Below are 14,707 nucleotides of genomic sequence, written 5' to 3'. Positions count from 1 at the left end.
CAAAATAGAAAGCATAATTAGATACCTGAATGACAAATACTTGATAATTGTAACATGTTCGAAAATTGACTAATTATTAATTAATTGGAGATGTATTGGCCTGGTACGACTTCATTAACCGATTGGAGATGTATCAATGGGACAGAGGTGTTCCCTCGGAGGGAGAGCGAGCCCTGCAGTCCTTCTGTGTGGCTGTAGCCATAACCCAGCTTGTTGATGTGAAATCCATATCCTGCAGATCTGTGCAGCGTTAACTTGTGTCCTCATGTGGCCCTCCTTGAAGTGAAGTCACAGAGTCACAAACACAAAGGATCCAGGCCAGACCCTGCCTCCTCTAGCGAACAGCTCAAGGAGTGAAGCTCTGGTCCGAGGTCTGCCCGCCAGATGAGAGGCCGGCTGCTCTAGTATCCCTCCAGTCATTAGGGTGGTGGATCTCAACGCTCACACATGATTAGCATCAAAAGGATTGGCTCGGCTAGAATCACTTGCTCAATTTGGAAGCCATGTCTCAACTCCCGGCACACAGTCGGCCTTCTGCAAGCAATGCATTTATTTCCACCCCTGGTGTGTGTGTGTGTATACGTGCGCTGTGTGCGTGCGTGTGCATCACGTGCGCACGGGAGATTTATATTGTGTGTGTGTGTGTACAGGCCACGTAAGGCCACGTCGTTAACATATCATCGTTCCGCACGTTTCTCCCGGGGGCGGAAGTGGGGGGAGTTTTCGCGAGCGTTGCCTAGCGATGGTCGTTCCTTAGCATGAGAAGAAGGGGGCCGTCTCTGTGCCGGGGTTATTAATGGCTTCCTGTCGTAGCAGCGGCCGCGGAGGCATGTCCACGCGGCTGTAATCAGCCACATCGCACGGAGCCGGCTGGCCCGCAGCAGATGGGACGACGCCGTTAAACACAAATGTTTCCCATCAGTCGCAGCAACCAATTAAGACGGGTTCCACATTAAAACGGGATCACGGTGACATCACCGCCCCCCCCACTCCACTGGAACTCTGCAGCCGTGGAGAGAAGACTTGAGTGAAAACTAACGGTTACTTTAAGGACAAGCCTCCTTTGGTGGTTTTGATTTATTTTTCAATTAGTCCATTCGTCGATTTGATTGATTTATCCGATGGCTAATGAAGGTCGTTAAGGTGGCCTGACGTCAGGGTAAACAATACTGAATGCCCGTTAAGGTAACACGAGCCCTCTGATCTCAGCGTTACGGAGCTGTTAACGCGTGCCTCTGTTCACCCTCCAGGTTTACATAAAGCAAACAAACAGCCGGCGCCGTACCTGGTGCACGGCGCCAAGATCCTCAACGGCGCCTTCAGAGCTTGGACCAAGAAACAGGTGGGTCCATCGGTCAGGGTATGACTGTATGACTGTACGACTGTATGACTATGACTGTACAACTGTACGACTGTATGACTGTATGACTGTACGACTGTACGACTGTATGACTGCATGACTGTATGACTGTACGTCTGTATGACTGTATGACTGTATGACTGTACGACTGTATGACTGTACGACTGTATGACTGTATGACTATGACTGTATGACTATGACTGTACAACTGTACGTCTGTATGACTGTATGACTGTACGACTGTACGACTGTACGACTATGACTGTATGACTATGACTGTACAACTGTACGTCTGTATGACTGTATGACTGTACGACTGTATGACTGTATGACTGTACGACTGTATGACTGTATGACTATACTGTACCACTGTACGACTGTATGACTGTACGACTGTACGACTGTATGACTGTATGACTGTACGACTGTGACTGTACGACTGTACGACTGTACGACTGTATGACTGTATGACTGTAGGCAGGCCGGGCCTCACCTCCTGGGGATCCCCCACTCTTTCTTTTTTTTACTTGCATTTTTATTGAGTTGTCACAAATTATTATACAGAACAGCTCAGCACCAATATTGAATAATAATACAAAATGATAAAAAAGAAAACAGTAACGGAAATAATAGTTGTCTGGTACTATCTCAATGTTCAATCGAAAATATTCGGAGTGGGCGTTCATTTATACTTCATCACGGCTCTTATAAATGTTCAGCTTTCCCCCAAGCTTTTCATGGGGGATCCCCCCCACCCTTAACTCACGCCAACCCCCTGTGGTTCCCCGTCGTCAGGCCCTGCTGGAACACGAGGACGAGCTCCCGGAGAACATGAAGCCCACCCAGCTCATCAAGGACCTGGCGCGGGAGATCCGTGTGGCGGAGAACGCCACCAAGGCCGTGAAGAGCGAGCCCAGCAGCACCAAGGCGCCCGTGGAGGAGCCCCCCTCCACGCACTCGGACGGGGAGGAGGAGTCCGACAGCCCCGCCCACACGCCCTCGCCCGGCCGCGACAAGACCCCCAGGAAGAAGGCCACTAAGCCCTCCAAGCCGCCCAAGATGCCCAAGATGCCCAAGGCGCCCAAGGTGCCTAAGGTGAAGGAAGGCGGGAAGAAGAAGGGCAAGAAGGCCAAGGAGCTGACGCCGCCGCCCCCCAAACCCTCCAGCTTCGCGGCGTTGGAGTCCCACGCCAAGGACATCCTCAGCAAGATGGACCAGCCCAAGAAGGGCAAGGTGAGCGCCCCCCCTCCTCCTGCAGCAGACGTTCTGACGTCCCCCGGTTCTCTGGAGCACGATGACCACGTGTCAGCCAGGGGAGACGGGAGACCGTGTCAGTGCATGCAGACTTATGCATGCATGATGATCAAATGAAAAGACTACAACGACCAGCGTTGAACGTTTGCGTCCGCCATTTTCACTCCATGGGCGAGTCTCCCTCTGTTCTGATTCGCTCAGAGCGGTGTGAGTCCCCTCCCACTTGGGGATTTGGAGTTGAATTGGGGATGCAAAGTAGTAAACCCGGCTTTGGGTCGATGTTAACACCATTTGTTCTTACATATACTATTCAAATTTTCCAGGCGGTTAAGAATGTCCTGAGTATGTCAGAGAAAGAAATATCAAAGCAGAACAATGTGGAGAAGTTTGAGATCAGAGAGCAGAATAGGAACAAGACTGAAGCGAAGTGGAAGTACAAGGTAAGATCATTTCAACAGAGGTGGTGTTCATCACGGTGTGAAAGCGCAGATGCATCTCATACAGACGCTCCAGCCCGCTAAGTGCCCCAGCATCTACCTCGATAGCGTTAAGTTCGGAAGCGTCTGGTGTATCTGCTACATACATTCACTCTAGTGCATGGGAAGACTTCAAAGCGTCTCCAGTCATACTCGTCCTGATCATGTTTTTTGAGAACAAACATCCATCCTTGCCAACGTTTCATCCTCTTGCAAAGCCCGTGGATTGAACACATCCAGAAACCATCTTCCATAAAGAATGGAACATAAATCCTTCCAAATTTTGAACAAACTCAAGATGGTAACTTAATCAAGTTTTCCTAAATGTTCCAAGATAAGATTAATAAGAAAGTCAGATCTGCAAACATTTCAAAACAATCAGCAATCACAATGATGCCGCTGCTAGACACACATCTTTGACTCACTGCCCCAAGGTTCTGGGTTCGACCCCTGATTCCACAGCTTATCTCGCACATCCTTAACCCCTACCTGCATCAACCTATCAAATAAACTGCTAAATTAATTAACAGTGAACTCCATTCCCTAGACTCACATCCCCAATCTCTTGGATCACATCTCCAGTTTCTACTCTCACATCTCTAGTCTCACATCCCTATTCTCACATCCCGGTACCTAGTCTCAGATCCCCGGTCCCTAGTCTCAGATCCCCGGTCCCTAGTCCCAGATCCCGGTCCCTAGTCTTCTACCCCGGTCCCTAGTCTCACATCCTCAGTCCCTAGTCTCACATCCCCGGCCCCTAGTCTCACATCCTCAGTCCCTAGTCTCACATCCCCGGCCCCTAGTCTCACATCCTTTAGCCTGCAGCTCATCAAGGCCGCTCCGCTGGTCCAATGGAGTGACGCCATGTCATGTGCGATCTAAAGTATTCACACATGGCCTCCTCGCGTTCCCCCCCGCTCCAACTTTCTATAGCAGGGGGAAAAAAAACACAAAAAAAACAAGATGTTTGTTGTGTCATTATTCCTCTACATGGATCTGTTTTCCCTTTCCCTTTTTTAGGGGTGGGGTGGGGTAAAAGTGTAATTCTCTTAAACGGAAGACATTAAGGGGTTTTAGTTTCATGGAAAATTCAATGCCAAACTACTTTGGAATGTTTGTAGTCAATTCAAGGATCCCGATGCTGGCGGCTGCGTCCCATCAGCCCAAGCATTCTCAGATGGAGCCCTGTAAGATGGCCGCCAAGGCCGGCCGCGGCCGCGTCTTCACTTCTGATTAAAACTGATGTTGCTAAAAGTCTACAGCTCTTTCTTGGACCTTAAGTCTCGACGAAAAAAACGAAAATCCGATCCAGACCATCGTCTGGATATTCCTTTTTAATTTGTCGGTTTGAAAAGTGACTCAGTGGCTCGGAGCGGTTCCGACACATGGGGGGGCTAATTGGAATTAGACGCGCGGACCACATCGTTTGACGGCAATGTGTGTATTTAAAAAGTCATTTTGGCATCTCCGGCATTCTTTCATTTTTCGGGTTTGTTGTCGTTTCATACGGAATGCAAGACTTCAAACATTTGATGGGGGTGATCCATTTCCACAACATTTGATGTTGATTGTTCCAGCTGCCCTGCTTCACTTTGCTTCTCTTCGCCTTCTCATTAACACTTTTCCCTGCATTTACAGAATAGTAAACCAGACTCCCTACTGAAAATGGAGGAGGAGAGCAAAATGGACCGGTCGTCGATGAACAAAGACCGGTTCAGCTTCACCATGTCCCACAAGAAGCTCCTCGGGTAGGTTACAAACCGGGCCGTAACCCCCCCCCAGCAAACAGTAGGCAGAAGCCTCAGCTCAGACCGGAGCGAGTTTAGCCCTTTAACGTACCATACACACCGCAACTCAGAGCCACTGGTCCATCAGCACCCTCTAGTAAGAGCTCATTGCTGATTGGGTTAATCAATCTCCCTTATTGAAGATCCTCTTTCCAGAACATCTCACAACCTGACCTGTTTTGTGTTGTTTTTAGCGTTGTCTTGTGCCAACACACTTTGTCGAGATACACTTCATCTGTTCAATTTAGAACACACTTGGTCAAGCTACACTACATCTGTTAAATATAGAACAAACTTTGTCGAGATCCACTATATCTGTTGAATATAGAAGCTACTTATACTATATTGGATGTTACTATCATGCATTACTATTAATAATTAGCATTAATTATTAGCTATACTAATAAAAAGCAAGGTTCAGATAGCCACTGAAGGACAAAACGTGACGTGAAGGTTAATGCACGGTGAAGGCGTCCATGTGAATACACGATGGTTGGGTCCAGGTCCAAGACCCTGAAGCCGGCCATCAGCCCGGGGGTCTTTGGCTCGCTGCAGAACCTGAAGGAGGACAAGGCCCAGCCGGTGCGGGACGAGTACGAGTACGTCTCGGACGAGGGCGAGCTGAAGATCGACGAGTTCCCCATCAGGAGGAAGAAGAACGCCACCAAGAGGGACCTCTCCTGTGAGTAGCACGCCATGCCAACCAAATGCCACACACCAGGGGTCGGCAACCCTAGGCACGCGTGCCACCACTGGCACGGGGCAGCGTAATCATTGGCACACTTGAAGAAAAAACTTATTTTTATTCACAGCACAACGCGGCAGCATAATCATTGCTACCATTTTTTTTTTTGCACTTTATTCTGTTTTGGCCATTTCCTCCAAGTGCAAATATGTTTAAATCGGTTACAGAAATCAGTGTTCTGAAATGGGATCAATTAATAGTTTTTAAACCTATGTTGTGAGTAATAGAGAAGAAAATATTTAAAATATTGTTGCAAGTGGCCTGTATGCATCGCCTTCACATGGTTTTGCAAAGGTGTACATGTCTTAAAGTTATTGATGTGGATGCTTCCAACATTCTCATATATTATCGTTTTTTACATTTCTCACAGGGCAAATATGTTTTTGAATGAGTTTCTGAATGTTTCTGACATGTAATTATAATTTGTAAGCCCATGTTGCAAATATAACAACCCAAAAAACATTTAAAATGTTGATGCATGATTGTGGACTATATGGAAATAGTACAATTCCAGGTCTTCTGGAAATGTTTTTGGTCGCTGTGTCATAATTCAGCTTAATTTTTAATATATTGTTGCTTAAGGCACACTCATTAACGAGAAAATGTCAAACTGGCACTGCATGTTGAAAAGGTTGCTGACCCCTGCCATACACTTTTAGGATTGGAACAGGTTGACCTAACCCTTAACAACATGTTTAACCTGTTTCTAACAGGAAGTCACGTAACAGGTTGCCCTAACTGCTCTTTATTAACGTGTTTCTTCAACAAGTTGCTTGAGATAAAAGCCTCGGCGAAAGCAAACTTGTGACGGCCATCAGAGTGTCAAATAAACGCAACCTCTCAACATGTGAATCATGGAGTGTAAGTGGTTCTCAACCCGTCCTCCTCCGTGCTCACGGTGGTCCTGCTTGTTGTGTTTTCTCCTCCAGTTTTATCCAACATACGAGAGCCGATCACGCCGGCCAAGAAACCAAAGCTCCTGCCCGCCGTCGCCAAGGTGCGTTCGTTCCTCCTCCCCTCCTCTCCTCCTCCCCTCCTCTCCTCCTCCCCTCCTCTCCTCCTCTCCTCCTCCCCTCCTCCCCTCCTCTCCTCCCCTCCTCTCCTCCTCCCCTCCTCTCCTCCTCTCCTCCTCCCCTCCTCCTCCCCTCCTCTCCTCCTCTCCGCCCCTCCCCTCCTCCTCCCCTCCTCCTCCTCTCCTCCCCTCCTCTCCTCCTCCCCTCCTCCTCTCCTCCTCCCCTCCTCCCCTCCTCTCCTCCTCTCCTCCTCCCCTCCTCCCCTCCCTTCTGCCCAGCGTCCCTGGTGATGCTCAGGGTGCCATCAGCCAGGCCGTGATTACGTACTTCGTGTTCACGCGGGCTGATTGATGGAGGGAGGAGAGGTCGGGCCGACAGCGCTCCGTCCTGTAATGCTTCTCATCTGAAGGCGTTTAAAAAACCATCTCCACTTAAACGCGGGGCGGCTCGAACGCCAGGTTCTGATTCAGTTCTCACACGGCCGGTGTTTAGACCCGGACAGACACAATGGGCTTTAGAGGGAAGAGGCTTCAGCTGACGGATTAGAGGGCTGTGTGTGTGTGTGTGTGTGTGTGTGTGTGTGTGTGTGTGTGTGTGTGTGTGTGTGTGTGTCTGTGTCTGTGTCTGTGTCTGTGTCTGTGTGTGTGTGCGGTTTTGCAAATGAGAGATTTACTGACTTGGACGTTTTAAAAAGACAAAACATTTGTCTCTTGATTACAGACTTCACATTCACACTGGGATAACATTTCCCACTGATCTCATCTATGGCCATATTTTTGAATGGATTTGTCAATGAGACATTTTAACACTATACTGCTGATGCCTTTATCAAAAGTGTTGAGTATTGTTATATAACATTTGACTCCAACGACATCCACAACTGATAAACTACAACTGTTACCTAACCACTATACTGTGTGTCTATGAATATTAACAAAATTTCAGTCCATTTCATTTCTATAGCCCTAAACACAGTTACAGTCTGAAAAGGCTCACAGGTCATATATTTATGACCCCCCCATAACCCTAGACCCCCAAAGGGCAAGAATAAACTCCCTTAATTAGCAAGGAAGAAACCTAGAAATTGAAAGCAGAGTGAGGGATCCGTTACAGGGAAGTTGAGGAGGGCAATGGGCGCCATAATTGACATATAAAGTATTACAAGCAAACATTTATTTTTAAATTGAAAATGTGTATGGTCCATGGTGATTGGCTGCTATTATGTCCAATCTCTTTTAACGACTTTGTTAACCGTGACCATCGTGTTTAATCTCTTTCAAAACCCCACAGAACGCTGACTCCTCCGACGAAGAGTCATTACACATCGACACCGAGGTGAAACCCGAGGTCAAAGGTCGCAACTCAAAGGTCAAGAAGAAGGGCGGGAACGCCGCCGGCATCCTCGACCTGTTGCAGGCCAGCAAGCAAGTGGGCGGCATCGACTACAACACCAACAGGTACAGTGAAGCCGCCGAGACCGCGGCCCCAACAAGGGCCCTACAAGGGCCCCACAAGGGCCTCAGTGTCCTGTCCGTAATGACCCTGCACCCCAAACAAACCACACGCATCCCCCCCCCCCCACTGGCGTTCTGCTCGCTCCACCGGTCGCTGCTGGCGTTCGCACTCGGAGCCCGGGTGCGGTTCGGTAGTTGAGAGTGAGGGATGGCTCCCCGTAATGGTACGAGCCATTGACTTACAAATGGCCTGGGTCAATGACTGATATAATTGGATGAAAAAGTAACTCCCCACCAAGAAGCCTACTTACGGGCTCCCCCGAGCGACAGAGTCAACAAGAGATCCAAGTGGCAATTTAAACAAATTCTGTCAGCAGTTTATGTGAGGAGCCGGAGCGCGTTTGATCCGCCATCAATTTGTCAAACGTAGCAAAGCCAGAGGCTCTTCCTGTGCTGCGGGGGCTGGCTGTTTGGTCCCGCGCTTGATGGTCTGCTTCCCCCATATTGAAAGCTACAAATGAACAATGAAAGAACCGGGCGGGGGGGGGGGGGGGGGGGGGGGGGAAGGAAAACAAAGCTAGCAGGCCAAGACAGAAAAAACATGCTAGTTTCTCAAATCGTTATTTTTTTTGCCCTCTGAGAGAGAGCATGAGTCAGGAAACTGGGTCGAAAGAAAGGTTTTCTTCTTCGTCCGATGCTCTGTTATTTTCTAACGGACACTTTTTTCCCATGGCTTCGTCTCTCCGCCGTTGGCCGCTTCGACGGGTCGCCCGTCATCTCAACGGTTTCCACTGTCTCTAACTTAACTTAACTTAACTTAACTTAACCTTAGGTATCCCAGGCCGACCCCGGAGAAGACGAGTCACTGCGTTATCCCGCTCCCCTCTCTGAATCGCTCCCCGACTAACCGGTCCGGCTGACCGCTGTGTAATGCTCCATGTATTGTGTGTATTTCTGTATTGATGGACTTACAGTCAGCCACCTGCATCCCCCAGCACACAGGAGGCCATCCAGGGCATGCTGTCCATGGCCAACCTGGCCTCCGCGGACAGCCTGCAGCAGCCCTGGTCCAACAGCCAGTCCAAGACCAACAGCCAGTCCAAGGGGAACAGCCAGGGCAAGGCGAACAGCCAGGCCAAGGGAAACAGCCAGGCCAAGGGGAACAGCCAGGCCAAGGGGAACAGCCAATCGAAAGGGAACAGCCAGGCAAAGGCGAACAGCCAGTCCAAGGCAAACAGCCTTGCCAAGACGAACAGCCAGGCCAAGGCGAACAGCCAGGGCAAGACGAACAGCCAGGGCAAGACGAACAGCCAGGGCAAGACGAACAGCCAGACTAAGGGGAACAGCCAGCCCAAAACCAACAGCCAGTCCAAAGCCAACAGCCAGCCCAAGACGAACAGCCAGTCCAAGGCCAACTCGCACGGCGCCCAGGCCGACAAGAAGGGCGGCCGGGCGGGCGCCGGAGGTGGAGGTGGAGGTGGAGGTGGAGGTGGCGGCGGAGGGAACAGCAAGCGGCCGGCCAAGAGAGTCCCCAAGAAGCCCCGCAAGAGCAGCAGCATCGACAGCATGGACTTCGACGACGACCAGGACCACATGGACGCCTGCTTCAAGGACTCGGACTACGGTGAGACCCCAGCGACGCTCGCCTGATCCCTTTAAGGGTCTGAGGGTTTTTTTTTTAAAGGCTCCTTCATACGGCGTGCGGTGAGGTGGACGGGTCATCACGAGCCATTGAAAGAATAGATCGACACACTCGCGACATCACGAGTGGCAAGGTTTGAAATGGCTTGTGGTGACTGTTACAATTCACACCGAAGAGAAGTAGGAGCCCTTTAAAATGTTGTTTTTGTGTGCGTATCCTGGTGTGCATGTTGTTATTCTGATTTATGTTTGTCCATGGACTAGACTAGAACAGGAAAGTGGGTTTAAGGAGAGAGAGGATTACATAACCTCAGGCCGCAAGGGAACCTGGGTTGCTATAAGATGCCCTCCCTACAAAATGCTTTCACTTGAGTGTTAAAGTACCCAGAGTGTGTCTATCTGCATCTGTGGGGGCGGGGGGGGGGATATGTGCTAGCAGGTGACTGTGTTTTCATCAAACACTTGTGTCTCATCACATGCTTGTGTTCCTCTGATTACGACCAGAGAGTTTCCATTAGTGGGTCGATAGCGCTCGTGTGTTTTACCAGCTCTGCTCCTAACGGAGACCTCCAGCTGAGCCAACTTTCCATCCCTCCCTCTGCCTCCCTTTCCTGTGAAGGCTTTCCAAAAGCAACACTTCCCACCCTCCCACTTGGTTCGCAACCCATTAACGCTAACAGTCCCGGTTAGTTCTCTTCCACGAAGCTCTTCGAGTCTCTAATTGCGCGTTATTAGTCGTTATGCGCTGGAACGCTCGCCCCCTCTGAAATGCCCCCGTGCTTTCATAAACATCGCCGCTCGCGTCTTATTTTGTAAACATGCCATCGTTTAATCTCGATCATCCAATTATTGGAAATTAAAATGCCCTCATTTGCTTAACAAGGCCTGGTGCATGCTGGGAGGAGAGCCGTCGACAGCTGGAGGGCAGCTGTCCCTGTTCGTACGCGAGAAGTTACTAGAATCTCTCGCTTGCCATCGCACGAGGAACAGAATGCTTGGTTTTTACGATGACTTTTAACGCAGTGTGAATCCGTTGTTTCATAACGATCACGACCACCATTTGATCTGTTTTTAGTTTACCCTTCTCTGGAGTCAGAGGAGGATAACCCCGTCTTCAAATCGAGATCGAAAAAGAGAAAAGGTTCGGACGACACGCCGTACAGCCCGACAGGTAACCGTGACGACCGCCGCCACTCCTTAACGACAGCGCATGTTACGACGTGAGGTGTGTAGGTTGTGCGGGTGTAGGTGGTTTAAGATAGAGTAAAGATAAGGTTAACCAGTTGAAGTAAGTAGGATGAGACGGGTGCCATGGTTACCAGTGAGGAAGGTCAAAGGTGACCGTGGGGTCACCTCGGGGGGGTTCGGGCCGGCCGGCTGACCGTGTGTTCTGTCTCCATGGTGACCAGCCCGCGTGGGGCCCTCGGTGCCCCGCCACGAGAGACCGGCGAGGGACGGCGCCCGGGTGGCGTCCGTCGAGACCGGCCTCGCCGCCGCCGCCGCCAAGCTGTCCCATCAGGTAGGCCCGCCGGCGAGTTCACGCACCCATTCACACATTCATGCACACATTCGCGTACCCATTCACACACCGACGGCGGTGTCAGCCGTGCGAGGCGACAGCCAGCTCGTCAGGAGGAGTCGGGGCGAGGTGCCTTGCTCAGGGAGACCTCGACACTCGGGGGCTGGGGGTCAAACTAGCAACCATCTGGGTACGAGTTCACCAGTGGCCTACGAAGCCCAGAAACACGCAGGAGGGATGGTGAGCAAACAGCAAAAGTAGCAAAGGTTGTTCTAGGCATGAAGTAAATCTAATTTGATCGTGGCTTAGTGATGATGTGAAAACCTATTTTAAATTTGGAGTACTTTATAAGCGGGGAATGAAGTGTTGAAGGCAGGTGTGTATTTTTGTGAATTTAGATACTCAACCCATTTGTGCCGGCTGTTGCGCCGTGCAGCAGCCGGCACAAATGGGTTAATACTTTGACGAGGTGTGCTATCTCTAATGGGAATATTGTGCACTGCCACACACAGAAAAATCACAGAAACTGATTCCCTGCTACTTACTAACTTGCTCTCGGTCGAGTTATTTTATTGGAAGTGAGTACTCATATTTCATGTCTACTCTATTCTTCAGTTTAACTGCTGCTTTGATTGTTCGCAGCCTCGTTTCTTTATTCTCTTTGGATGAAGGATCTGCTGCTAAACTAAAGGCAATGTAAATGTCGTAGGATGTAAACGACGGCATCGTCGAAAATTTGACTGTGGTTTTATTAACCACATTTCCAATTTTATATCCATCACACACTTTGTGACTAACTGCTACATAAATGAAACATTAATATTATAGATATAACTTTAAATGCTCCTCCATCACCACTTTATAAGTGTTGTTTTAAAAAACGCTATACAAATAAAGTTGTATCCTCATCGTTACAACCTTAAACGGACCTTCACGTCCACTGTGTAACCGTTGAAAAGCGCTATATAAATAAAGTTTCATTGTCATCGCTATAACTTTAGATCTCCATCACTCCATCACCATTATAACTCCATCAACGCTGTGTCACTGTTCAAAAAGCGCTGTATAAATAAAGTCGTATCCTCGTTGTTCTAACTTTAAGTGCAGCGCCATCAGCACTGTGTGACTGTCGACGAGCGCCGTATGAATAAAGCTTTACCCTCGTTGTTCTAACTTTAAGTGCAGCGCTGTCAGCACTGTGTGACTGTCGACGAGCGCCGTATGAATAAAGCTTTACCCTCGTTGTTCTAACTTTAAGTGCAGCGCCGTCAGCACTGTGTGACTGTCGACGAGCGCCGTATGAATAAAGCTTTACCCTCGTTGTGGTGTGTGTGTGGCCGCCACCAGGAGGAGCAGCAGAGGATGAAGAAGCAGCAACGGCTGACGAAGAGGAAGGCCCCGGTGGTGGAGGAGCCGCGCCGGCCGTCCAGGGACAGCAGCAGCTCCCCGGAGCCCGGCGACGAAGACGACGACGACGACGACGACGACGAAGACGTCGACGAAGACGAGTCGGACGAAGACGGCAACGAGGAGGAGCAGAGCGACCGGGAGGAGTACGGGGCTGCCGCGGGCGCCAGGTCGCCGCCGGGCGGGCCCACGCCCATGGCCCCGGGGGTCTTCCTCGCCCAGAAGAAGGGCTCCACGTCTTCCCCCGGCCTGGGGGGCGGGGCCGCTAACTCCGCCTCCACGGGGCCCGCCAACAGCACCGCCTCCTCCGCGGCGGCGGGGGCCAAGGCGGAGAGGAGCAGCTCCACCGACGCTAAATGTAGGCTAACACACTGGGGGGGTCCGTATGAGGGGTACACAGTGCCAACACAAAAACACGTTAATATGCACACATTAAGAGGAGTGTGTCATGTGTGTGAGATTCTGATTGAAAAACTGATTAATTTGTGTAAAGCTCCATGTGTGGTTCTGACATTTACTCACCAGACTCCTAACCTTCTCTGCATTTTCTCTCCCTTCTCCCTCTTCTCTCTATTCCTCTCTCTCTCTCCTCTTTTTCTCTCTTTCTTTCTTTCTCTCTCTCTTCCTCTCTCTCTCTCTCTCTCTCTCTCTCTCTTCCTCTCTCTCTCTCTTCCTCTCTCTCTCTCTGTCTCTTCCTCTCTCTCTCTCTCCTCAGCCAAGCGTCAGAAGAAAGGCATGGCCACGGCCAAACAGAGACTTGGCAAGATCCTAAAGATCCATCGGAACGGAAAGCTCCTTCTGTAGCATAGACGGGTGAAGGACAGCCATTTTATGAACTTGGATCGCCTCCCGCCTCTTTTGTCCTCCTCTCCGTCGACTCCGACGCCAACACAGCACAGGAGGAAACAGAGAGGGGGGGGGGGGGGGGGGGGTTAAAAACACAAAACTGAAAAAGCAGCGGGAGACGAAAAACAAAACCATGCATTGTCTTTTTTTTCCCTTTCTTTCTTTCGATTTCTAAGAACGTCACCCTCGAGAAATAGGTTTTTGCCTCTACTTAGACTTTATAACTTTCAGATATGGAAAAATGTACAGAACCTACTATAAATATTTTTTAAGAGAACACGCCTCATTTTACTACAGCCGTCAGTTTATCAGGGGTTGCTACGTGAGGCCGTCATACATGCAGTCATTCCAGCGTCCAGGAGGTACCCCCCCACAGCCCACCTGGTGCATGTACTCTCAGTGCATACTCTCTGCGTGTGGATGTAGCTTATCATTGCTTAGAAGACACTCTCTGTGGACTCTCTCTGTCTCTCTCTCTCTCTCTCTCTCCCCCCCAACGTCACCCGTCAAGACTCTTCCTCCCCCGCCCTCTAAGCCACCGTTCAGCGGTGTAGTAGTTCACCGGTTAGGACTCCTTCTGTCAGCATGTCTTGTTTTGGGTTTTGTTTTCTGGGTTCGCCTCTGGAGGGGATGACGCGTCGGCCCGCTATGGTTTGCAGAGTACTATCAGCAGTAGTATTTATTTCTAGTTGTGGTATTCTAGGTTAGCAGCAGGCACGCCATCGGAGGGGAAAACTGTTTAAAGCACAAAGTCATGTCCCCGGGGCAGCGATGTGTTAGATTGTGTTACGAGATAAACAAACTGCAGACATTCTGGCGCATTTACACCGAGAACGGTTTATATCAACAGATTATATCGGCGCGTTTTGCATAGTTTTAGCTTGCTGTTATTGAACCCGAAGGCTCCACCAGGTGGAGGTGTTTTGTTTGTTAAGAGAAATATGCAAATAGTAGTACTACTTTAGTGTAAGGTAACTCGTTTTAACTGTTAAAACCAATCATGTGTGTGAATTTCACGCGATTGGCTCCCGTTGAAACACTACGGCGGGGCTTGGACTGTACAAGCCAATGATAAGCCTCATCCATAGCAGGTGAGCAACATGGGGAGACTTTCTTCTTCTTGTATTTGCTTTCACAGGCAGCACCACACAAAAAACTATAAAATAACAAAAAAACTCAACCCCACAGCGATCTCTGCGTCCCCA

The 14,707-nt window shown here is 49.8% G+C and overlaps 1 protein-coding gene across 4 annotated transcripts in view; it reads left to right on the top strand.

The window, feature by feature from the left end:
- The window catches only part of phf2 (PHD finger protein 2), a 27,000-nt gene extending 13,421 nt beyond the window's left edge, over window positions 1-13,579 (top strand). Inside the window, exons 10-21 of one of the 4 annotated variants that reach the window (XM_079748077.1) lie at window positions 1,251-1,342; window positions 2,156-2,593; window positions 2,938-3,054; window positions 4,729-4,838; window positions 5,381-5,559; window positions 6,552-6,619; window positions 7,926-8,092; window positions 9,085-9,713; window positions 10,806-10,901; window positions 11,140-11,249; window positions 12,597-13,014; window positions 13,372-13,579. In XM_079748077.1, coding sequence (XP_079604203.1) covers window positions 1,251-1,342; window positions 2,156-2,593; window positions 2,938-3,054; window positions 4,729-4,838; window positions 5,381-5,559; window positions 6,552-6,619; window positions 7,926-8,092; window positions 9,085-9,713; window positions 10,806-10,901; window positions 11,140-11,249; window positions 12,597-13,014; window positions 13,372-13,460 — 2,513 coding nt within the window. In that variant the 3' untranslated portion in view covers window positions 13,461-13,579. Of the gene's footprint in view, window positions 1-1,250; window positions 1,343-2,155; window positions 2,594-2,937; window positions 3,055-4,728; window positions 4,839-5,380; window positions 5,560-6,551; window positions 6,620-7,925; window positions 8,093-9,063; window positions 9,714-10,805; window positions 10,902-11,139; window positions 11,250-12,596; window positions 13,015-13,371 lie in introns of all 4 variants that reach the window. The other 3 variants (XM_079748076.1, XM_079748079.1, XM_079748078.1) reach the window with 3 other exon arrangements.
- The last annotated feature ends 1,128 nt before the right edge of the window (window positions 13,580-14,707 follow it).

The sequence above is a fragment of the Pollachius pollachius genome (assembly GCF_949987615.1).
Source record: "Pollachius pollachius genome assembly, chromosome: 12".
NCBI lineage: Eukaryota > Metazoa > Chordata > Actinopteri > Gadiformes > Gadidae > Pollachius > Pollachius pollachius.
The sequence above is the reverse complement of the archived record's forward strand: the minus strand, read 5'-3'. Positions and strand labels throughout refer to the sequence as shown.